Raw genomic sequence first — 23,742 nt, 5'->3', positions numbered from 1 at the left:
TGCTCAAGTCAACACTTGAGCAGGATGAAAAACAACAAGGAGATCACCCAGGGATTATGTCTGAGCTCCACAGCTCCTGGCACCGCAGGAGCAGATGGTTGGGTCACATCCTGCCCAAGGCTGGGCAGAAGAGATGTCGATAGGAAAAAAAATATTAATTTGGTGAAATATATTCAACTTGAAATCCAGAAGTGCCTCAGGTCTCTAATTTTGTGCTTTACAGCAGCAGCCCAGAAGATGGGATTAGCTGGGGGTTGGCTCTGCAGATTCCTGTGAGGAGCCTGCTGCTGCCTCAAAGCTGGTGTGGGTAAAAAATGTTTTGGGGTGGGGAACAGAGGCGCAGGGAGTGGGAATGACTTGGCTGGTGGTGTAAAAATGGGGAAAAACCAGGAACAGTCTGGACATTGTGAGTGAACCGTGAGCCCCTGCAGTGCTGCTGCACTGATGGAACCAGGAGAGCTGGTGGAGAGGGAGGTGTTTTGTGCAGGTCTGAGAACATCCCTAACATCCCTGCAGGTCCCCTGAGCTGCAGGGACAAGCTTCAGCCTCTTCCCTTTAGGATCACACTTGATCCTACAGCCAAAGTCTGTATCCAGGGAGCTTTGGGCTTCACGAAGTCACTGGTGACTGCCTCATGGGTAGGTGACCATCAGAAGTCCTGGATACCACCAGGCAGCTTTCTGTCCCCTTCCCTTGGGGTGGGAATAAATAAACAGACACAGAACTGCTTTTCCAAATGCCCAAACTTCTTGTGTCTGGGGAAATGCACCCTCATGGGAGCCCAAGGTGATTGTGGTGCCTTCACTATGATAGAAATTACCTGTTTCCTCCAGCTGTGGACCCTCTAAAACTTTACATTCCTTACCCCAAGCAGCAGTGCACATATCAGGACGATCTGGGAACATCAGAGTCTCCTCATCCATAACTGCTGCTGCCCTGGAATTCCCTCCTGCCACCTCTGCCCAAAAGCACTTTTAACCCTGGAAACTCGCGATTTTGCTTTCTGTATTTAAAAGTTATTTTCATTTTTTCATGCAAAGCTGCATTTTGCATTTGGTAAAATGAAGCGGAATCACCCTTCTGGCAGCAGTAAAAATGCTTCTTTTTCCAAGATGATGCTGAATTTTAACTCTTTGGTTTGAAAAGCTTTGTTTGTTCGTCTGTTTGTTTTCAGGGGGCACCACTGGAAGAACCTTTATGGGCTCCTGATGACATGCAGGTGGACGATTGACTTATGATATTCAAGGTAGGAAGAAGTGCTGTTAATTTTGGCATCTTCTCATTTGTCCTGTCCTTGAAACAAAATCGCGCTGGCCGGTGGCCCAACGGTCATCGCTCTATTTTAGGGTTCAGTACACAACCATGGCACTGTGGCCACGCATTAACTTGTGCTGAAGTGTCCCTTTAAACACAGAGGGAAGGGAAATCTTATTTAAGAACTACCTGGGAATGTAACTAAGTGGAAAAAATCTGACTTCCTCCCCCAAAGATAATAAGGTCTCTGTTGGTGCGGACTTGGAAGGGACATGACTCTTACTTGAGAGCACTCAGCACAGGGATTTTTTTGTTCTGCTGAAACCCAGTGGTTGAGTTGGAATTCAGGTTCTAACTTGCCATCTCAATAAAAAAAAAAAAAAAAACTAAAAATATATTTTATTCGTTTATTTTCATCATCTTGAGCTTCTGTGGAAAGCTGGTCCATCTCCAAATGTGGCAAGAGAGCGCTCGATGCTTGATTGATGAAACAGAGGAAAATCCCCGATGCTAAAAGCACTAAACAATTGGGCAAACTTGGAAAAGGAAATACAAATGTGTGCAAAGTAAAATGGATTCATAAGTAGTTTTTATGCTGCTTTAATATCTGGATTCTTGCCTTGCTGGGTCATTTTTGCCATGGTTGTTGTGTTCGGAGGCGTCATCGGGGCGATGTGGTGGTCTCTGCTGGTCTCTGCCTCCTCTTGCAGTAGCAAAGAGGGTCTTGACCTCTTTAGGGGTCACCAGAGAGGCTCCCAAATGTGACACAGGCTTTGCTTCCTCTCACAATTGGGGTTTTCATTTCTGATTAACGGGTGCAGTTAATGGCTGGTTGGTGTTTGGTGTCGGCGGAGGGTTGTTGGAAGGAGAGGGGGAAATTCAAGCTGTAACAAGAGCAAATTCTTTTAATACAGGTTCACAGTTCTCCAGTGTATTCCTACCTTTTGTTTGGCTTGTGATAAGATGCACTACTGTGGAATTTGCTTGGAGCAGGGATTTGCATGAATTATTGTTTCTTACAAAATGCACATCTGTGCGAGCCTTCTCCCCGTGCTCCACAGCACCCGAGCACCCCTTTGGAGAAGGATCTGTGTGCCTGGTGCAGTGGTCAGCAAAAGCCGAGTGTTTGAGGGAAGGAAAGATGGAGTAATAGAAACAAAGCTGCTGAAATCAAGGGAACAGCATCAAGATTTGTGTGTTTATTCTGTGCACTGATTTCTTTCCCCGTCCCAGCGCGATTTTCTAAAAGCAACATCCTCCTCTTAGGAAAATCTTGGGATAATTGTGCTTGGCCTCTTGCAGAGCTCACTTTTACATTTAGGAAGTGTAGTGCCATCAGTTGCAGCTGCTGATTGATATTGTGTGGCCCAAAATTATGTACAAGACGGGAGTAAACAGCCATTGTGGATGGTCTCTTGATTCTGCACTTAAAGCTTTTCATTTGAAGGGTTTCCCCTTCTCCTATAGAGAGCTTTCTGTAAATCTCTAATTAAGCAAATGAGCTACAGTGTCATCAGTCTGTCTGCAAAAAAAAGCAAGAGCTGATGGAGAAACTTTCAGGCTGCAGACTTAAATGATCCAATATTTAAAATTATGGTGTTTTGTAGGAATAGGAAGAGCGAGGAAAGAATGACTTGAAGTTTGGGTGACTTCAAACCAGGTTTCATGTATGAAGTCAAGCTCTTTATTTTACTCTAAATCCTACAATGACTCTAAACCTGGCATCCTCATTAAAAATTTGACTAAACCTGATGGTATTAAATAATTTACTTGTAATTCTTTATTTTCTCCTTGTAGACAGTAGAGAAGGGAACGGTAAATGTGTTGGGGTGTTCATCTAAAATACTTTGTGTGAGGGATTTATTTTCTCAAAAATTGGCTTTGGTGGGGAAAACTGTGGGAGTTTCTTTATTTACTGAAAGAAATCCCCGTGGCACAGAGCATCAGGGGCAGGTGTGAGCAATGGGACAGGTGGAGCATCTGTGGTTCCCCCATTCCTGGGAGCGGTCCTGGGTCGGGAAAAGCAATTGGAGCAAGGTGCACAAAGAGATGGAGATGTGGCATTGTATGAATCTATCTGTGAGTGTGTGAAACAACTGCCAGAGCTACTCAAAAGGGCAGAAACCATCCAGGTGTGGAGGGGACAGTCACTGATACCAGTGCAGCACTGAGTGCCGGGTTTTCGAGAGGGCGAGCACTGAACCCTCACATCTTATTTCAACAAAACCCATCCAAAGCCAGTCACTACTTTTGCACCATCCATATCCTTCCCTGTGCCTCCTCCAGCTGTGTTGCCTCTTTTGGGAGCTGGCAGCCAAGCTGACATGCCCTGTGGATTTACAGAAGAGCTCGACACGTGTGGTTTCCCTCACCGGTTCCAGCAGCGCCCATCACCAAGCTGTTGTTTTCGGTGCTACCCACAATAACTGAAATATCTTTCCTGCGAGATAAGTCAGTAATTGTGGTTGGCTCCTTCCTCTGGTATGTGTTCCCGTAGTAACTTGAAATTTAATTTGTCATCAGGGTGCTGCTGCTACTGTGCAGCTCCGGCCCCTCCAGCTGTACCCTCCAGCGGGGAGGGACCGGCTGCCGACAGACCCCTTAAGGATTGCTCTTCAAAAAGTGCCACAGCTTGATCTTCTCCCTGAGCAAACTGCAGGAGATGTGAGAGGAGGTGGTGGCTCAGGACTCATCCCAGTCCTACACTGGTTCATCCTGGTGGCTTTTGCTTTGGGCGGTGGCCAAGCCCATTTTCCCCCACTCAGTAGGTTTGTTCTGGTAGTTTCGGTCGAAGCCACCACCATCTTCAGCCCTTCTCAAACCTTTGAAGACTGCTCTCACATTTTGAGACTTGTTGATGTGCAGGCTGACCCTTGGAGTGTGTTTTGGAAACACAGAGGTTTGCAAATGAGCTACAGTACCTGAGACCAGGAATCCCAAATGACCAGTGCTCCTAAATCCCACCAGCGCTTCTCCCTACCTCTTCCTTTGAAGCTTCAAACCTCTACGTGGAATCTGACGTAACTGAGGTGAGCTGACCTGGCCTGCTGCATCCTAAAAATACCCTGGGATTTGTAGGAAGTGTTGCACACAGTGCCATCAGTACCCAGCACACACCTCCAGCACTGGGTGGTTGGAGCTGACTGTGGAATGGGGATGGGAAGGAGAAAAACCTTGCAGGAACCACACCAGGCAGCGTGTCGGGACCTGCAGCCCCTACCTGGAGCTGCTGGGTATAAATAAACACATCCACCCTCCATCTTATCCTGACAACTACCTCCCTGAAGAGTAATTTATTTTTTTTTCCCTAGTAGCTTGTTCTGCAAGCAGGTTTCCTCTTGCAGGTGATTAAGAAAACCTCATTTTTATGTTAATTAGACATCACTATCAGTGCAGAGACATCAACTGCTCTCACATCCTCCTGAGACATGTTGTTTTTATTGAAATTCAGTCCTGAAAAACCGATACCAGCAACTGATGTGCCTGTTGCCTGAATCAGATGGGAAACTGCACCAAATTGGTGGTTGCCTCAAAAATACGTTGCCAGGGCGTAGCAACCACAGCTTCAGCTTTCATGAGGGTTGCAGCTGTGGTTTGCAGCCTGGGTTCAGGTTTTGAGTGATGTTTGGTTGCTAAGTTTAAGGGCTTCCTCAGCATCTTGTCTCCACTGAGATCAAGCCGTGCTAATTTAGCTAATTACTGCTAAACACGGTTACTGCTGACACTGGTGGGCTTGAATCTATAGAGGCAGTTCTTTTTCAGGTTGGTGTTTTCAAACACATTTCTGATTATATTTGGTCCTGTGAGAGGGTTGAGTTGATCCACATCATCCATAAAATAGATCCTTCAATTTTGGCAGGTGACATTGGCTGCCCCCCATCCTTGGAAGTGTCCAAGACCAAGTTGGATGGAGCTTGGAGCAGCCTGGTGCAGTGGAATATGTCCCTGCCCATGGCAGAGGGTGGGACTAGATGGTCTTTAAGGTCCCTTCAAACAGAGAAGAGGAGGAATTTAAATCAGACGTGCTTTGGGTTTGTTGGTAAAACACAAGTGCAGCTGCTTTAGTGACATTTTTTTCACAGTATCAGACACCGAAGCTTGCAGGGCTAGAGGGGAACATCTGGTCCCAGCTGATATAAACCAAAAGCCATGAAGTTATGGAAGTGTACCCAATAGATTTCTTGCCCCAAGACCTTACCATGTGCTGTAAAACCACATCCAGGTTTCAGGAACACAGTCGGGTCCAGGTCAGCAATGGGATTATCCAGGTCAGTGGTTACTAACACCAAAAACTTCTCATATCTCCTTTTGCAGAACTCAGTTCTCGTGATGGTATTTAGGGATTTTGTAATCCAAATCCTTGAGGTTCCTTGCTGAAAGCTAAAACAAATATATCCATCTTATCAGGTCTTTCCAAGAGCGAAGCGTGGAAATCCCCTGTCAGGGCTGGCACCGTCGCCGGTGTTTTCCTCCCTCTCCACCGGTGACTTTTCCTTTAATATTGCCGTCTAAACCTTCCGTGGATTATGCAGTGGTTGAAAACAAAGGGTGAAAAATTGCATTTGGAATTTGGCAGGTGACACGTGGACCTCTCACGGCCCTGGCTGAACGGATTTGTCTTGCTTTTGTTATACACGTGGATGATCCCCTCGTGGTGCGGAACCGCCGCTGCCTGGCCAGGGACCTGTTCCCTTTTCACACAGGGTCACTCTGAGGGCAAGCAGATATTTGAGTTGGGTTGTTGTTTTTTTTATCTCCATGTGGATGTATGTGGGCAGATAAGGCAGGCTGGAAAATTTGATGACTCTCCGAGATTTTCCAGGTGCTGTGATGCTTTACCTGTGGCGGGTGCGTTTTATGGGAAGTGATATCCGGCAGCAGCTGGGGAGAAACAAGCAAGCTTTTGATGCATAAATCCTCCAGTTCTGACACGAAATGTGTTGTCATCCTTACAAACTCCACCACTTGCTCTGAGCTTCATCAAAATATAATCACACTTCGGGTGAGAGGGAGGACAGTTGGTACCTGTGGAGCCGAGGGATGTGCTCGCTGGGGAAGGAGGTAAATTATTTCTTGGGGAACATGGAAGGGTTCTCTGCGGACCAAGGAGGAGGACTGTTTTTAGAGAAGAACTAGATTTTGGTTGACTGTTGCTCAGGGACAGGGAATTTAATTCCCATATTTGTTTTTTGAGTGAGTTTTATAGATACCCATCAAGGTTGGTGTGTTTTGCAAGATGTTTCCTTTTCTCTCCCATCCTCTCTGTTACCCAGGTGCTTCTGCCCAGTGTATGACTTGGTTCTGGTGTAGTGCAGGAAGAGGGTGATGTACCAGGTGAAATGTGCAATATCTGGGGAAAGAAATGCTGTAATCCCTGTAGTTTTGCTGCTGCAGAGAACTTTTGTGGGATGGGGGCTGTGCATGGTCAAATATTGCAGCTTGGGCAGGTTCTGCTTCCGTCTTTTGTGGTTCATGTCCCTTGGTGAGCAATTCAGCAAGGCTGAGGAGCTCTTTGGAGAGCTGGAGGGAGGGGAAAAGCTCTTTAAAGTGAAATACTGCAAATGCAGATGGAATTTGTACTGCAAGGAGCTGTGTTTTTACCTCTGCATGGCTCTTTCCCCACAGCAAGGGGGCTTGGCTGGTACCTCGCTCAGCAGATGTTTCTTGGCAACCTCAGGTCTTACCTTGGGCTGAGCTTTGTGGAAGGATAAGGTCAAAGTGCTGTTTTTCTAGAGGAATTTTGGAGGTTGGAAATTCTACTAGAACTGGGTGTTAATAACAAAATAAAATAATTTTTAAAAATTAGCATAAAAATTAGCTTCCATTCTCGTACAAGACGTTGGAGAAGTCATACTATCATAGAATCACAGAATGGTTTGGGTTGGAAGGGATCTTAAAGATCATCTAGTCCAGCTCCCTGCCATGGGCAGGGGCACCTTCCACTAGACCAGGTTCCTGAGTCAACAAGATCATGTGAACAAGAGCATGCCTTGGTTTTTGCAAAACAGCTTTGGTTTTGAGACAAACTAGTTTTGAGGATTAAATGTTGCTGTTTCTCCCCAAAAATGAGTGGATATTACAGCATCTAAAAGGACATCTGAGCTTCTGAGGTACAGGTGTGGTGAGCAGGAAGGTCTCTGCAGCTGCATCCCATTTGGGTTTAATTAACTCTTTAATTAAATGTTCCTGTGCTCAGTGTTCCTCCTTACAGAGAACAGTGGGGGGGATGGGAAAGCTCTGCAGGAGAGAGTGAAATGACCCAAGGGATTAAGCAGTGGAAAGATGATGGAGCAACTGGCTTGCTGGGTTGGGTTTTTCAGGAAAGAAGTTGGTCTGGATGCACATTGTGTGTGTTTTAATCCATGCAAGAGGACTCAGAGAGATACATGGAAGAAAAAGTGATGGGAGTTGAGCAGGAACTTGCTGGGATGCTCAGCAGCTCCCTGCCTTCATCCCAAAAAAGAACTCAAAGCTATAGATGTGGTAAAGGCAGATGGTGGGATATCATAACCAAGAACAGGGTGAAGGGTCTGGATGGAAAGAGTTAAATCTGAGCAAAAATCAAATTAGCTGGAAGGGCTGGAGCACCAGAGCAGGTGTCCCCTTAAAGACACCAGTTACAGGCAGAAAACCAATCTGAAACTCCAGTTGTTTCCCCAAATGAGGGGTCACAGGAAACATTTTGTGCTCTTCAGCTGCCACTGAGCCTGGCTTGGCTCAGGTGCCCCCAGCAGCACTGAAACCACCCTCGAATGTTGCACTGGGGGTGCACAACAGGCACAAAACCAAACTGGGAAGCCCAGTATGGCACTGGTTTTGAGCCAGTTGCTCTGTGCAAGGTCAGCTTTGCTGGATGATCTCCCTCAGATCCTGTTTTGCTTCAGAGGTGAATCTGTTAAATGTGTTTTTAAAGCACCAGCCAGAGGCTTGATCGAAACCTATTTAATGTCTTATTTCTCTGTTTTTATGTGCTTTGAATAGGGCCTGCAATGTACCATTTGGGAAGATGTTTTAGTGAGATGTTGTTCTCCTCTGCATTAACTGCTTTAAAACATCTACTCCCTGCTTCAATTTTATTTGCCCTTAAATTAAAAAAAAAAAAAGATGGTATCTGCTGGACACGAGTTTCTTCACCCCTCAGGCAGGTGTTTAGGAGTTTTCATTGTTTTTAGAGTGGCTGTCTGTGCTTTTGGAGGGGCTGTCAGCTTGCTGAAGATGATAATCAATCTCTAACAGGTGCTTAATTGGAAATACTGGTTGAAGTGATGGGTTGCAGATGATCACCAGGATGCTCAGCCTCACCCTTGGTCCACACACTGTGCCTTGAGCATCACTGCTGCTTTGTAACCCAATGAGAGCAGCCCTGGATTTTGAACCATAGCAGGGAAAGAAGCTGTTCCTCAGTGCTTTGTGTCTTGCTTGTAATGAAATGACTTTATTTTCTTATGTAGAAGTAGTAATTTTAATGAATTTTTTCAGTCACAGAAGGGAAGAAATGTCATGAACTGATTTGCTGCTTCTCTTCACCACGAGCCAGATTTTTCCTTTGAAAAGGAAAAGTAACTTTTAAAACCTTTTCTCAGTCTTCCAGCTTGAATGATTTCATCCATACACTGATTTTTGTTAACAGAGGCTCACAGCAAGACAACTTTCAGCCCCTTTCAGCTTGTGATTTACCCTGGTCTTTATTCTTGGAAGCAAAAAATATGGAAGAATTCTGTGTTATAAAATATTTTAGCGTACATTTGGAGAGTTTCATACCACAAGGTGTTGTGTTGTTTTGTTGTTTTGTTTTTTTTTTCCCCAGTGATACTTTCACATCTGAATTTAGTAAAATTTGCTGCATTTTAAGCATTTCTATTGGTGACTTTTACTTTGTGCTGGATCTGCTTTTGATGTGAATTGTCCAACTTCTGTTTCAGGGGAGGAGCAAAGTTATTTTTTTCTCACCAGCCTACGTGGCATTGAATCCATCTGGAGCAGCCCTGGGGAGAAGGATTTGGGGGTGTTGGTGGGAGAGAGGCTGGACATGACCCAGCCACGTGTACTGGCACCAGAACCCGTCCTCCCCATGCCCTGGACTGATCCCACAGTGTGGGCAGCAGGGCAGGGGGGGATTCTGCCCCTCTGTCCCCTCAGGTGAGACCCCACCTGCAGAGCTGCCTCCAGCCCTGGGAACAACAGCACAAGGACGTGGAGCTGCTGGAGAGAGTCCAGAGGAGGCCCTGGAGATGCTGCCAGGGCTGGAGCCCCTCTGCTCTGGAGCCAGGCTGGGAGAGCTGGGGGGGTTCCCCTGGAGAAGAGAAGGTTCCAGGGAGAGCTGAGAGCCCCTGGCAGGGCCTAAAGGGGCTCCAGGAGAGCTGGAGAGGGACCTGGGACAAGGGAGGGAGGGACAGGACACAGGGAATGGCTTCCCAGTGCCAGAGGGCAGGGATATTGCAAAAGGATATTAGATGGGATATTGGGAAGGAATTCTTGCCTGTGAGGGTGGTGGGGCCCTGGCACAGGTTGCCCAGAGAAGCTGTGGCTGCCCCTGGATCCCTGAAAGTGTCCAAGGCCAGGTTGGACTGGGCTTGGAGCAACCTGGGCTAGTGGAAGGTGTCCTTGCCCATGGCAGGGGACGAAACGAGATGATCTTACAGGTCCCTTCCAACCCAAATCATTGATTCTATTATGATATTTTTATTTAGTTAAATAGTCTGGAATTCAGGACCCACCTCAGCAGGGGCAGGATGGTTAATTAACCCACTAGACACAAGAGGATGTGCAGGGGGTGCCAGGACACAGTCAGTATGATTAGGAAAGCCCCAAACACTCAGTCATTCCCCCTGGGAACACAGGATATACAAGGGAACAGGAAGACCAGGGCTCTCAAAGACACATCCAGGGATGTGCTCTGAAACCTCAGTGCAGAAGTTCACAGTGTGGTGAAGAATGAAGGAATTTCTCCCCTAAAAACTGATGCAGTTGGAGGGAGGATATGTGCAGGGACCGAAGAAACTCCTGTCTAGTTACATTTCCATTATTGTTGCCTTGGATCAAGCTTGAATCAAGAGGGAAGGACAGAACACTGGAGGAGGGGTTGGGTGTCCCTTTCTGGAAGCCACCAGCAGATGATCCTGGTGATCCTGCTCCTCTCATCCCAGCATCGTACACACCGTCTTTAGGAGCATTCCTAGAGGGATTCACGAAGCCTCCGAAGCGATTGAAGTGCTCACAAGCGTTTGAATTGTCCCAGTAAGTATTTATCTGCAATTAAGGTCTTGCAGAAACACTGTGAAACACGAGCCGGCAGCCGAGTCCCGCCGGCAGCCGAGTCCCGCTTCCCTTTCTGTCAAACGGGCAAACACCGGCTTTGATCGTCCCTTATCCCCGTGGATTCCATCCGTCTCTCTTTCTTCTTTGCATGGAGGACCCAGGAAAGCATCTGGGACTGTGCACGGGGCCCAAACAAGCAGCAGCAAGGCTCATCTCTCGCCAATTTTCAGGCTCGTCAGTGCCTTTTGTGAGACGGTACCGGCTTTGGGACTTCAAAGGAAGGTGTCAGAAATGCAAAAAAACCCGAGCAATTAAGGATTAATCTGCTTGTGGGGATGGGTATCTGCCTCCCCCTCCTGATTGCTCTGTAAATTAGTGGTTGACTTGAGCCCTGTAGTGGAGCTATTTATACCTCGAAGGTTTGAATTATGGCTGGGGAGATTATATCATCCCTTTGTTTAATCCTTTTTCCTTTCTTCTCTCGTGCTTTTGACCTCAGTGATTTTCAAAGCAGTCAGATTCGCTTCCTACGGTTTTCTTGTGATGGTATTTGTATCCAGGAAAGGGGAGGGGAACTGAGATGGCTTTTTTTGTACCATTTTATTTTCTCTTGCTCTCCCTTACTCATTTCCTCATTCAACAGCCCAGTCCTATTTTATTTTTTTTTTTAAACCTTTTCAGGGGGTTTTCTTTTCACATCCCTCATTGCCTTTCTAGGGCTTTGTATTTTCCAGGGCTTCAAAACAGCATGTGCAGAGGAAAGGGACAGGCCTGGGTGAATATTCCACCTTATAGACTTGAACTCTTCCCGAAAAGCTTCGGAATGAGGAGCTCCTGTCATGCACCTGTAGGTTTGTCAGACCTACACCTCCCCTTCTTTTTCCCCCCCCACCAAGGACCAAGTGATTCGAGGGTGGGTGTTGCTGCTGTTGGATTTATTGGCTGTGATTTTGCAAATAAATGCTGTGTAATCACTTCCTTGCTGCTCCTGGCAGCCAAGAAAGGGGAGACGTGCAGCGGCTCCGGCTTTCCCTTCGGATGTGCATTTCCTACTTCCAAGACTGCTTTTTCTTAGACCTCTACTAAGTGTTAGAGCATTTAGAATACATATTTAGTCTTACAGCTCTCCCTAAGTTGCATTTTAAACAAAACACCCAGGGCTGGCCTCAGGTCAGTGGCTGCAGTGGTTCCTGGCTCTTTGCTCGGTTGCTGCCGTTTGGATTTTCCCGTACTTCCCGTCCAGGAGAAGCTGTCAGGAAAATAAAGGGCACAGGAGAAGTGGAATTCAACTGAATATTTTTAAATATTAGAACATGTTGTACAAGGGTGGGAAATAACCTTTGCTGCTCAAACAGGCAGATAGTTCCTCTGCAGCGTGAGCTCCCTCCCATCCTTCTCGATGGGGATTCATACCTGGAGCAGCCCTCCCACCCAGAATGTTCCCTTTGGCTTTCAGGCTGTTGTACAGCAAAGTATTTTTATTTGGTGAAGCACTAACAGGATTTACACACGTGGTTGAGTGTTTTGAACAAGAGGGAATGAAGATAACCAGCCAGCAAAATTCCTGCCGTGAGGGTAGACCTTCAAAAGTGGAGCTGAGCCGGGCTGGACACCAGCTGTGGTGATGGAGGCAGCAGGAACACTCATGGAATGGGAACAGCCTTTAATGACTTCTAACTCCCCATCCCTGGAAGTGTCCAAGAGCAGTTTGGACAGGGCTTGGAGCAACCTGGGCTAGTGGAAGGTCTCCCTGTCCATGTCAGGGATTTGAAATGAGATGATCTTTAAGGTCCCTTCCCACACAAACCATTCCATGATTCCATGTAACATGGCTGGACTGAATGTACAGCCTCTAAAAGAGGGGGCATTGCCCTTATAGCATCCAAATGTTGCACATCCAACCACGTCAAGTCATGTAGGGAAAACCAAGAGGACAAATCCACCCATTTGCCATTATCTTTGCCCGTAACTTCTTCTATTTCTATGTTTTCCAGATTTCCCTGGAGACAGAGAATCCACGTTTAAGTTAAAGCTGATAATGAAGAGAAGCCTTAAAAGTGTAGGCTGACAAAGTATCAACTATTAATTGCCATTTACTTCCCTTTCCTGTTGGTTGGACAATCTGAGACAGGACCCTGAAGTGGCAGGAGGCTCTGAAATCCAATGGGTCATTATTTGTTGAAGTGTGAGAATTTCCATTATGATTAAGCCCCAAAACAATCATCTTTTTTAATAAATTACAGTAGCTGTTACCATCAGACCTGGGCACTGGCAGGTTGAAGTTGAGTTTTCCAATTTAGAACTTCTAGAATCTATTTAGAATCTTTTTTAGAACATTTTGAGTCAAAGCCATTGCATTTTTTACACCCTTTATCAGTATGTGCTGCAACCTCCTGCCTGGTGGATGTTTTGAGGATTTGTTTGTCTGTTGCAGCTCTTCCCATTTTGGTGAACAAATGGTATTTTTTGGAGCAGCGTTTCAGCCCTTGGCCCTTCTTTTTCCCAAGCCACTGCCCATGATTTGGCCAAAACTCATCCTTTCTCCTCCTTGGTATTTGTGTGGGGTGGAAGCTGTTGCCTCCTACAGGAGAGGCAATTGTTGGATAAACCCAGATCCTGCATCTGGAATGAATTTGGGAATATTCATCAGGCAACACTGGTGTTATAACCTTCATTTTCATACACTTGGGGAGTGTTGCAAGCAATTAGACTGGCTGGATGGGATGGGTCCCTCTCCTCTCTCCCCTTATCCCACCAGTTCTTACTCTTTCCTCTGCCTTCCTTCCCTCCTCCTTAAAAAAGGAGGGGGGAAAGAAAAGCAAAGTAACTTGTATGGATAGAGGGAGGTGTAATTATGAGCAGTGGGACCAATTTAAAAAGGAAGATTTCAGAAAGGCTCAGACTTTCTTTGACATGTTGAGGCTTTTTGGTAGAGGATAAAAGGAAAATAAACTAATTTATTCCTAAATTGTAATTCCTCTTTGGTGTTAATCTGTTTCATTAGTGTAGTTCATAAATGCACTCAGGCAGGGGAGAGAGAGGGGGGGCTGCAAATTGAAATGAAGAGATTTTCAAAAGGAAAGCCTTGATAGGAAAAGGCTTCCCGCAGGGAGAAATCATATCCCGGGAGAAGAGGTGGAAACTTCATCGCTTTGGACTTTTATGAGTGAGCCTGGATAGGAAATTTCTTGTAGGGAGCAGTCTTTTGCTGTGTGGTGGGTAGGACCAGATGATCTAATCGATCTCTTCCCTGTCCAGTCCATATGGTTTTCATTTCCTGCTCCTGAGAGGTGGGGAAGGGAGTCTGGTGGCGTTTGGGATCAGTCACTGGTTACAGGGTTAATGTTTTTTTGGGCTGGGATTCTGCCACTCCAACATATTTTCAATTAAAAAGGGCTTTTTAGCCCCTGCTGTGACTCTAGACTTAGGAGGGTGTAACCATCTTAGCAATGGTTGCTCTTCAGCTTCACTGCAGCTGAGGCATCTCCCAAAACTGCCTTGTGTTTCTGTGGGATTTGAACAGCTTTTTCTTTGATTTCAGTCCCAAAAAATCCTGTTTCCTCTTTGTTCCGGGGGTCAGAGCTCTGAGAATGGGGAAGAAATTGGGGCAGAACATATCCTCACAGAAGCCCAGAATGGTTTGGGTTGAAAGGGACCTTAAAGACCATCCATTTCCAACCTCTGCCATGGGTAGGAACACGTTCCACTATCCCAGGTTGCTCCAAGCCCTGTCCAACCTGGCCTTGGACACTTCCAGGGATCCAGGGGCAGCCACAGCTTCTCTGAGTTCCATGAACATTTTATTTCCCTTCTTTCCTACCCTTGGTCGTTTTGCAGATTGGAGATAAGAAAACCTTGAGAAGCAGGTTAGGATTTGACCTGCTTTTAACTCTGTATTATGTAGCTACTGCTGTTGGTGTGTTGTGGCTGAAGGTCACAAGTGGTTCCACCAACCACTGTTTGTCTACCAGGGTGGTTGCTGTGTCTGATGGGAAGAAAAGCAAGGATGTATGACTTGGTATGGATTTCCAAGGACTGGAGAGATCTGAGGATCGTTTCCTGCAGTTTGCAAATGTCTGGTTTTGAGGCCATGGGAACCACAATGTCCATCTCTGTTTGGTTCTGTGCTTTAGGGCTCACATTTTCTCATTTCAAGTGCAAGAATTTGAGCCACAGATAGTGGCCATGTCTCAGTCTGGTGTCCTCTCCTAAGGAAAACCCTGTGGAGATCTCCCCTGGATCCCTGCTCAGAGCACATTCACCCCTTTAGACAAGTCCGAGGTCAGTTTTCTCATGGATCTGGGTTTTCCCTTGGAAGAGGCTTTTCAAAAGGAAAAGTCTGTTCTCCTTGACAGTGACTTTATCCCCTTGACAACTCTAATTCTATCTGAATTCTCCCAGTGGTGAGGGACAGCAGAAGTTGGATGCTGCATAATCTCCGATCCCCTGCCAGTTTTCCATCCCTCCTCTCAGCAGCAATTTGTAAATATTATTTCCCTGCAGCATTTTAAAGGACATTTTCATCTCCCCTGGCAGAAGGAGGGGGATTTTTCTGACACTGCTGTTGTATCAAATTTTGCTCCTTGTTTAAAATTTATATTAAAAATAATAATAACAACACCAAAGCAAATTCAACTTTGGTGTTTCCCTCTTAATTTACCCATTCACTTACAGTCTGGGAACTGCAGCTTTCCTACTGCTTGAGACCCAAAATGCAGATATGATTGAAGATCACATGGAAATCAACCCATCCATTTTCTGTGTGAGGAGTGAAGGTGTATAAAGGGAAAACCATTGGCAAATGCACTGGAATTTAAACCTTGGGAGAAAATAGGGAAGAACTGTGGGTTGCTCTCCTGTTGATTGCTTGGGCAAGGCAGTGGGATTTTGGTGTGTTGCTTCAATTTAGCTGATTTTAAGCAGCATAACGACAATTTTAGGCAAGTTATTTTGGTTAAGCGGCGAAACTGCAACACAATAAAGATAGATTTGCCTCCCTGATAACAGTTTTGATCAAGGTTTCCTTTTATCCTGCAGTTCTTAAATAACTGTCCCGCTCGCTCTTGGCTTTTATTGTACTCGGGATATTATAAACTCAGGATTGTTTTGTAAACCGCTAATTTTAGACACATCTTGGTGCTTATTGTTCCCTTCATTGCTCTTTTTTTAATGCCATGGCAGAACCTCTGCAGGGAAGAGGAAATCATCTGTGTCCTGAGACTTTTCAGGTCTGTACTGGATGAAGGGCATGAAAACGCAGCCGGAGCAATCCCCTGCTTTGCCTTCCCCGATCCCAACCCCACAACTAATTCCCTTTGCCATGACATTGGGTAGCAGGAAGCGGCCAAAAAAAAAAAAAAATCATAAATGCAGCTGTGCTGAATGAGTGTGAAATCAGGAGCAGCTTTCCAAGCCAGTAGCTGGATATAAAAGCCAACGCAGGCACCGCGGACACAATTGAGTTGCTAAGGCAGAGTTTTCCAATCCTGCCTCGTGTAGCCCCGTATCGTCTCATTATTCCGCTTCAGTGTAAGTGGACAATGAGGAGGAGATAAAAGCTTGGCAGCCCCTTTGCTTAGAGGGGTCAATTTATCCCAGCTCTTTGTAGGGAAGTGTGATTTTAGGCTTTTGCACGGGCACACAAACCCTCGCTCGCAGCACTTCCGCAAGTGGGTCAGGAGGGGACGTGCCGTCGGGAGAGCGAGGCCGGGATCGTACCTTGCTTAGTGGGAATTGTGTTTTCTCAATGGAAATAAGGTGGTTTTGTCCTTACTCACCCAGTTTTGTAAAATGAACTGGGTCAGTTGGACAGCGGCTCGTGCCAGCGGCGCGCTGCAGTTGGGATGGGAAGTTCACGGAGCCTGGGATTAACGCTTTCTGTGGCAGCAGCAAGGACTGGGGTCCTTTCTTTCCCAGCAGGAAATTTCTCATCCCCAACCTGCGAAACCACCAAGGGTAGGAAAGAAGGGAAATAAAATGTTCATTTTGGGAATAATATGCAGCAGGTGTTTCACCTTTCTGAACATTATTCCAATATGCTGGATTTGTTTGGCACAGATTATAAACCAACACGGGGATATTTATCAGCTCCAGCACTTCTGGGTGACCTTGGATCTCGTTTTTGGAAGCAGCTTAATCCCTGTAACATCCAACAAGAAGAATCTTAGGGGTTTTATGGATAACTTCTATATATTGCAGTGCTGTGACAAACTGCAGCTATTGGGCATGGCCAAGGGTTTGGCCACAGTGGCAAAAGGCACAGGAATAATGAGGTGAAGTTCCTCATTCCTTCTCTCCCCACGGACAAGCGACTAATTAATTACTCCAGGAGGAAATAGGAGGACTCTGGAAGGCAGAGTCAGATTGGCAATCAGGTGCCAAGGTAAATACAGCCTGGCACTGCCTTTAACCAACTCAAGGCCATCAGGATCACCTGAGGAAAGACTCCCTGAGCTTGGGAAGAGCTGGAGTGACATGGCCCAGAATGAACAGACAGCTTTGAGCATCCATGAGCAAGTGATGCAGATCCCTGGGAGGCTTCTTCTCTCCCTCTGTATAAGAGGAAGCAGGAGGCTGGGATCAGTCCTCCTGGAGCTGCTAAGAGCTCTTAGGATCAGGTGCTGCAAAGGATCCATTAAAAAAATATAAATTAAAAATCCACTTCTGTCTGCCTTAACGTGGATTTTGCTCCCAAAACCACACAGGAGATAGGTGGGCGTGTGGAGAGAGTGAGGAGTTGCACTGGAAACCTTTAACTCTTCTTCCACCCAAACCACAGATGTTGCTGGTGGGCATGGGATAGCCAAATGCCGGAGATGCTTTTCATTTTGGAACCTTGCTGGGGAAAGGGAAGGAAAAAGGCCACTTCTGTTAGACCATTTTGTGGGAATGCCAGGGCTCGGCTCAGCAGGGACTTAACTCCTCATTGTGGTTGCTTCACTTCCCCAGTAGAGCTTCTTTCACCTACTGCAACCAAAGGACTTCCAGGGTAAGACTTTAAATCAAATTTTCCTCTCCCAGTAGAACATGGGGGTCATTTGAGGATGAGCCAGTGCAGCGACACTCAAGAGAAGCACCTTTTCATTTAGTCACCTAGTTCTTTCATCATCCCAAACACAGGTCTTCTTTTCCCTCTTTCCTCTGCTTCTCAGCTGCTCTGGCCTCATGGCCAGAGGGTCCAGCACAAAGGAACAACCCCTCAATTTGCTCAGCCTCTGTCACCTCACTGTCACCTCTCCGGTTACTGCCCTCGCCACTCCCAGCCAGGAGCCTCCTTTGATCCTTGCTGGTTTCCTGTATAAAGTGGGTAGAAAGAGACTGAGAGGCAACTCCCTTGGGCCGGGAGAGGGAAGGTGTGTGAACAGCAAGACACACACACAAGAGTGGTGCTGTTATTTGTTTGTGCTGAAAGAACAGCTGGGTCCCTGAGGCCAGAACTTCTGCGCAGCAAGGGAGGACGTAGAGGATGGTAAAGACCAAAGGATGGGACACCTCGCTGTCCTTGGCTGCTCAGCTTGTCACCTGCTTCCAGACTGCCTCCCTGGCTCATGGCAAGTGAGCAGATCCTTGTACCATAAGTTTGGGGAATACTTTGCTCCAGGGACCCACCTGCTGTGAACAAGAGGTGCCAGATTTTTCCTTCTTCCGCCCCGCAGAGTCCTCTGGTTCCTGCAGGGCTTGTGCAATTCCATGTCCTTGTGTGCTCCTGTGCTTTGTGACTCATGGTTTTACCTGCCGAGCTGTGAAACCCCCAATTTTGGTGTGTCACATCCCAGCTCTTGTAATATCTCGGGTCGTTTGAAATGGAAAAGAAGCAAATGCCCCACAGGAAGATGCTGTTGGGCCATGAGGGCCTCGTGGGACCCAGGGACAAGCCTGGGGTGGTGCTGTGCAGCAGGGACAGGTTTAGATGGATACTGGGGAGGAATTCTTGGCTGTGAGAGTGGTGAGGCCCTGGCACAGCAAAGCTGTGGCTGCCCCATCCCTGGAAGCATTCAAGGCCAAGTTGGATGGGGATTGGAGCAACCTGGGATGGTGAAAGGTGTCACTGCCCATGGCAGGGGGTGGAACGAGATCATCTTTAAGGTCCCTTGCAACCTAAAATGTCCCCACCATAACAGTGAGACTCTAAGTGGAAAAAACTAAACAAGAAGAGAGAACAGAGATTCTGAGGCACATGGGATGTCCCTGACTGTGGGACATTGGGTGCCCCTTTGGTGGGGGATCAGACCAGAAGCACAGGTCATGTTCCCCATGGTTGCACTGACCATCTAAGATACATTAGACCCAGCTGAAATATTTAACTCTTTTCTTCAAGTGAGAGTGGGGACAGGTGTCAGCAGGGTCCAAAAGGCTGCTCCAGCAGTGAGGGTAGATGGAGAGTTGGGATGGTGGAGAAAGGGCTGATGTGGAGCTCATGGAGACTGATGGAGCCCCAGAAACCATCCCAGAGGGATCCTGTAAGAGCAGGAATGGAGGTCTGTGAGTGCACACACCTACAACCCTCACAGGGTAAACCCTTTCCCACTTCATACTGGGGCATCCACCTGGCCCTCCAACCCCAGATCCCAAGTCAGGTTGTTCCCTGCAGCAGGGAGGCAGGAGGGGAAGGTGCCAACTGCACAGTTTCTGATAACTCCTCTCTGACCTAACAGGAAAACACTGACCACAAAAAATGTCCAATCTTGGTTTTCCCTGTGTTCTCCTGAAATCTGTTGAACCACTTTGCCTGTGGAGGGAGAAGAGGAGGGGTGATATGAGGGGTGGGGAGGAAGAAATAGTGGTGGTTTTGCTCAATGAAACTCCTCGAACAGACAGTTTATGTTGTTATTTTCCCCCTCCACACAAACACATAGATCTGATCTGAAAATCCCGGGCTTAAAAGCACAGATGTTTAGTCTGACACACAACCATGGCATCTTTCCAGCAAGTGAAACAGCTGGAAAATTCCTGGTGAGTTCCGAGGAACTAATCTGGGATGAGAGAGAGGAGTTAAAGCTGCTCAGCAATAGCTCCATCCTTGAATCTGGTCACCTGAAACTTTCCTCTCTCCCAGGTCTTTCCCTTGTACTAAAGCAGCTTTTAGAGATGTTACACCTTCTTCTGTCCCTCAGATTGTCCTCTGGGGAAGGGGGAGAAGCATTGGTTTGGATACAAACCAGCCCATGGCAGTGGCACCATGGTGGATGTTGTGAGGTGGTTTTAGTGGGTCTTATCTGTCTGCCCAAATAGGTCAGGGGGAAGATGATGTTGGATTAATTCTGTCTATACATTAATCTCATAGCCAGGGATGTGCTGGGGTGTGAGTTGGGATGGGTGGCCATTTATTTCAAACTCAGGAATTTTAATTCCAGTCCACGCCAGCAAGGATTAAAAGTCACCCCACTGCTGATGTTCCTTCCTTGACTCTTAATAACTATCTCAGCATCTGCCATGAATAACTGGTTCCTCCAGCTGGTTTAAGAGCATCCCACACTTGAAATGTCCTTCTGCTGCCAGGAAAGGCCACCTGGGGAGAGCAAGGGCTACCCTGGTTTTGCCTGTGCTCTCCCTTTCCAGAGTGTGTCTTTTCAAGTGGTGAAAATCTGCTTTAGAGGCTGAGCCATACCCATCATCTTTACAGCATTAGAGGTGGGAGGGGAGGTCAAAATTCCACTCAGGAGTCCTTTGTCATCCTCTGGGAAGTGGTAGTGGAGATAACAGGGTGTTCCTTCAGCAGAGCAGCCAGTGGGTACTTCAGGGCTAAACCCTTTCTCATGCTGCTCATGGGATAATTATTTAATTGAGAATGAAGATGCCACCATGTTTTCCAAAGCCTCCAAGTCTACCTTTCCTATAGCTCACGCTCTCAGAGAGGGAGATGGGGAGGAGTCAACATCTGAGTGTATTACTGTACAAACATCTACACATTGGGGCACCAGGGGTGTACAGAGGATATAAAGAGATCCCATAACATCTGGACAACTTGGTTTTTAAAGCCAGGCAAATCACATCCAGAACTTGTGGGATGGGGAGGAGCTGTGGGGAAGAGGAGTAGAGGAAAGTACTCCTTGGGGGAGTACTTTGGTTGGTTCACATTTATGTTGATGCACTTCTGGAAATCACATCTAGGCCTCTAAAATTATTTGGAGATGGCTCCTTTGAGAGCAGTGCCCTGATGTGAAGGTATTATTGAGGTAGAAGTAGAATCATAGACTCATTTAGGTTGGAAAAGACCTGTAAGATCGAGTCCAACCACTAACTCAGCACACCTATGTCCAAAAATAACCCTGTAATCAATGGATCATTCACACCATCCCTCTTGCTTTATGTATGTGTTGGATGTTGCCCCTTTTCCATCTGTAGGATTTTGGTTTCAACCCTTGTGCACCTCCCAAAATGACATTTCCTCCTTTTCTCCCTCCTGGTTGGTACATTTGGTTATGGCAGCACTGCAGGGGGTCTTCAGCTGAGCTCTCATGTTCCCCCACTGCTGTGTGAGCACAGGATGGCTTGGGGTGAAACATCATTTACTTGGGATAAACCAACCCCACAGATAATCATCTAGAAATGCTGAGCATCTGATGTGGGACAGGGCATATCTCAAAGATGGATGTGTATCCCTGAAGGATTGGATTGGATTTGGTTTGGACTAAGGGGAACAAGAAGGATTTGAGCCAGGATGGCCCCTGGCTGCATGTCATGGAGTCAAAACTGGTGGCACCAAGCTGAGGGGTGCAGGTGATTCCTTTGAGGGATGGAGGGACAGACCAAAGGGGAATGGCTTCCCAGTGCCAGAGGGCAGGGTTAGATGGGATATTGGGAAGGAATTGTTGGCTGTGAGGGTGGGGAGGCCCAGTTTGCCCAGAGAAGCTATGGCTGCCTCTGGATCCCTGGAAGTGTCCAAGACCAGGTTGGACGGGGCTTGGAGCAACCTGGGCTAGTGGAAGGTGTCCCTGCCCGTGGCAGGGGGTGGAACTGGATGATCTTTGAGGTCCCTTGCAACCCAGACCACGCTGTGTTACACTATAGAAACGAGATGAGTTTGTCAGGCTGGGCCCCAGCACCACCAAAGACAGTCTTGGTGTTGAGCAACAGATTTTGTGTTGTGTTTGTGCAGTGACAGCAGACACAGAAAGCCCTCTCTGTTGTGTGGGAGCTCCTGTACCATTTAATGCCTGGTTTGGGGGGTCTCCTATTTAACAGTGACACTGAGGAGCCCTGTGTGTATTATGCTCCTCTCCAGGGCGTGATGGAAATGGGTGTTTTTGTAGGAAAGCTGCTTTTCAAAGCCTTTTGAAAGGAACAGCAAAGACTTTCAAGGATGGGGATGTCTCGGGTCTATCCTCTGCTTTGCTATTGAAGTTGTTTAACCTGAGTGGAGGGTCCTGTTGTTACGGGATGGGATTGAAATTAATTTAATTCAGCATAATTTTGGTGGCTGTTTGGCCTAGGTACCTAATACAGGGGGATTTGAGCTCTGTTGTAGCATCTTAATGTTTATTTTCATATCAGTAAAATCTAAGTGACATACAGTGATGTTTGAATGGCTGCTCAGGGAGACCTTGTTTATTGGAACAAAACCAAAAACGATCATAAAAAACTGAATTCCAGCATTACCTTGACTCTGTTCTCTCTTTCATGTGTGTCCACGCTCTGCTGTCATTAAGGAAACTTGAAACTCCCTCTTTGTGTTTTGTTTTGCACGTGAAATGGCCAAGATTCATCACTGCACCACTGCCTACGTGCTTCCAAAAATATTTATGGTCCCAGTGCAAATAAAACCTCCAATCACTTCAGAGAAGCCGTTCCTTCCAGCAGCTGCTGCCACTGTGGTGCCCCTGATCCCAGCAGCTTCTCCAGGCTTCTGGGGAGGATTTGGGCACAAAATTGCCCCCCTGAAGGAGGAGAACATTTCTGGGGGGATTCTGTATGGTGTGATTTGCCATGGTGGGCGTTTTGCTGACATACTGCAGGAAGGAAGAATTAAACTGATGATTTGCAGGTTTTTATTAAATCACCTTGGCAAACTTGGCCCCTTTTCTAGCACTAAACTGCAGGACAGGACAAGGAGGAAGGGCAGGGTTAGATGGAATACTGGGGAGGAATTGTTGGCTGTGAGGGTGGAGAGGCCCTGGCACAGGTTGCCCAGAGAAGCTGTGGCTGCCTCTGGATCCCTGGAAGTGTCCAAGGTCAGGTTGGTCCAAGATCTGGGGCTTGGAGCAACCTGGGATAGTGAAAGGTGTCCCTGCCCATGGTAGGGGGTGGAACTGGATGGTCTTTGAAGTCCTTTCCAACCCAAATCGTTCTATGATTCCATGATTCCATTCTTGGAGATGATGGGATGTGTCCACCTTCACTTTGGGGAGGGACCTCAGGCTTCTCCTGGAGCTCCATCTAGAGGGATGGAAGATGGGCTGGTCGTGGAGGCTGGTGGCCACCCTGGACCACCATGGCTCTGTTGTCCCCTTACCCAACATTCTACCCCACAACAGCTTTCCAGGGCTGCCAGTCATGGCTTTCCTGTCCTTGGGTCACTCTTGACCCCAGAGCCACTCTGCTGCTGGAAACCCTCATGTTTACTGGGAAGGGCACCACAGCCAAACCCAGTTCCTTGCCCCACCACTACTGGGGAAGAGCATTTCTCTACCCAACCCCAAAAGCAGAATAAGGTGCTGCTCCCTTGGCCAAGGATGTAGAAACCACAGGCTGCTGCTCTGTGGTTGCTTTTGGGGTGGATTTCACAGGAGAAATCATTGTGGGTTGGGCTTTTCTTGAGAGGAAGAACATTCCCAACATCCGTACCATGGCTGTGTGGGAGAGGTGGCCAACATCTCCATGGATCTCTGGGCTTGCTCCTCCACATTCAGCTTTCAGCATGGGCCAGACACTGTCTTTGGTTTAAAGCTCATTTCAGTGATACTCTTGTTTTAAATTCTCAACGGCGCTGTCGGGGCGTTTTCCCCTCTCCAAGTCCTAATTCTCTCCGTTTTTTTTCACACAGGGTGGCACTGGGATTCCCAACTACCCGACTGTGCCCCCAAAAAAGGCTGCTTTAAACCTTAGCAACAGGGTATTTTTGTTCAGCTTGTGTTTGTTCTCCTGTGAGAGCCATTGTTCTCTGCCATGCCTTGACCGCTTCGAAGGCTGGCGATAAAAGCCCTGGCTGACAATAATACAGTTGAGTTCAGCCTTTTGTTGGGGAGATGAAAATAGAGGATGAATTGTGAATAACATGGGAGGGCTAAAAGT

The 23,742-nt window shown here is 47.1% G+C and overlaps 1 protein-coding gene across 2 annotated transcripts in view; it reads left to right on the top strand.

Annotated features, from left to right (window-relative positions):
• PTPRA (protein tyrosine phosphatase receptor type A) overlaps positions 1-23,742 on the top strand; it is a 117,520-nt gene that overhangs the window by 58,346 nt on the left and 35,432 nt on the right. Inside the window, exon 3 of one of the 2 annotated variants that reach the window (XM_032686277.1) lies at positions 1,175-1,246. The exons of the other annotated variant lie outside the window; for it this stretch is intronic. Coding sequence (XP_032542168.1) covers positions 1,235-1,246 — 12 coding nt within the window. The 5' untranslated portion in view covers positions 1,175-1,234. The remainder of the gene's footprint in view (positions 1-1,174; positions 1,247-23,742) is intronic. 2 annotated transcript variants of the gene reach the window in all.

This window comes from Chiroxiphia lanceolata, chromosome 4 (genome assembly GCF_009829145.1).
Source record: "Chiroxiphia lanceolata isolate bChiLan1 chromosome 4, bChiLan1.pri, whole genome shotgun sequence".
NCBI classification, from domain to species: domain Eukaryota; kingdom Metazoa; phylum Chordata; class Aves; order Passeriformes; family Pipridae; genus Chiroxiphia; species Chiroxiphia lanceolata.
This window is presented reverse-complemented; position numbering and strand designations above follow the sequence as displayed.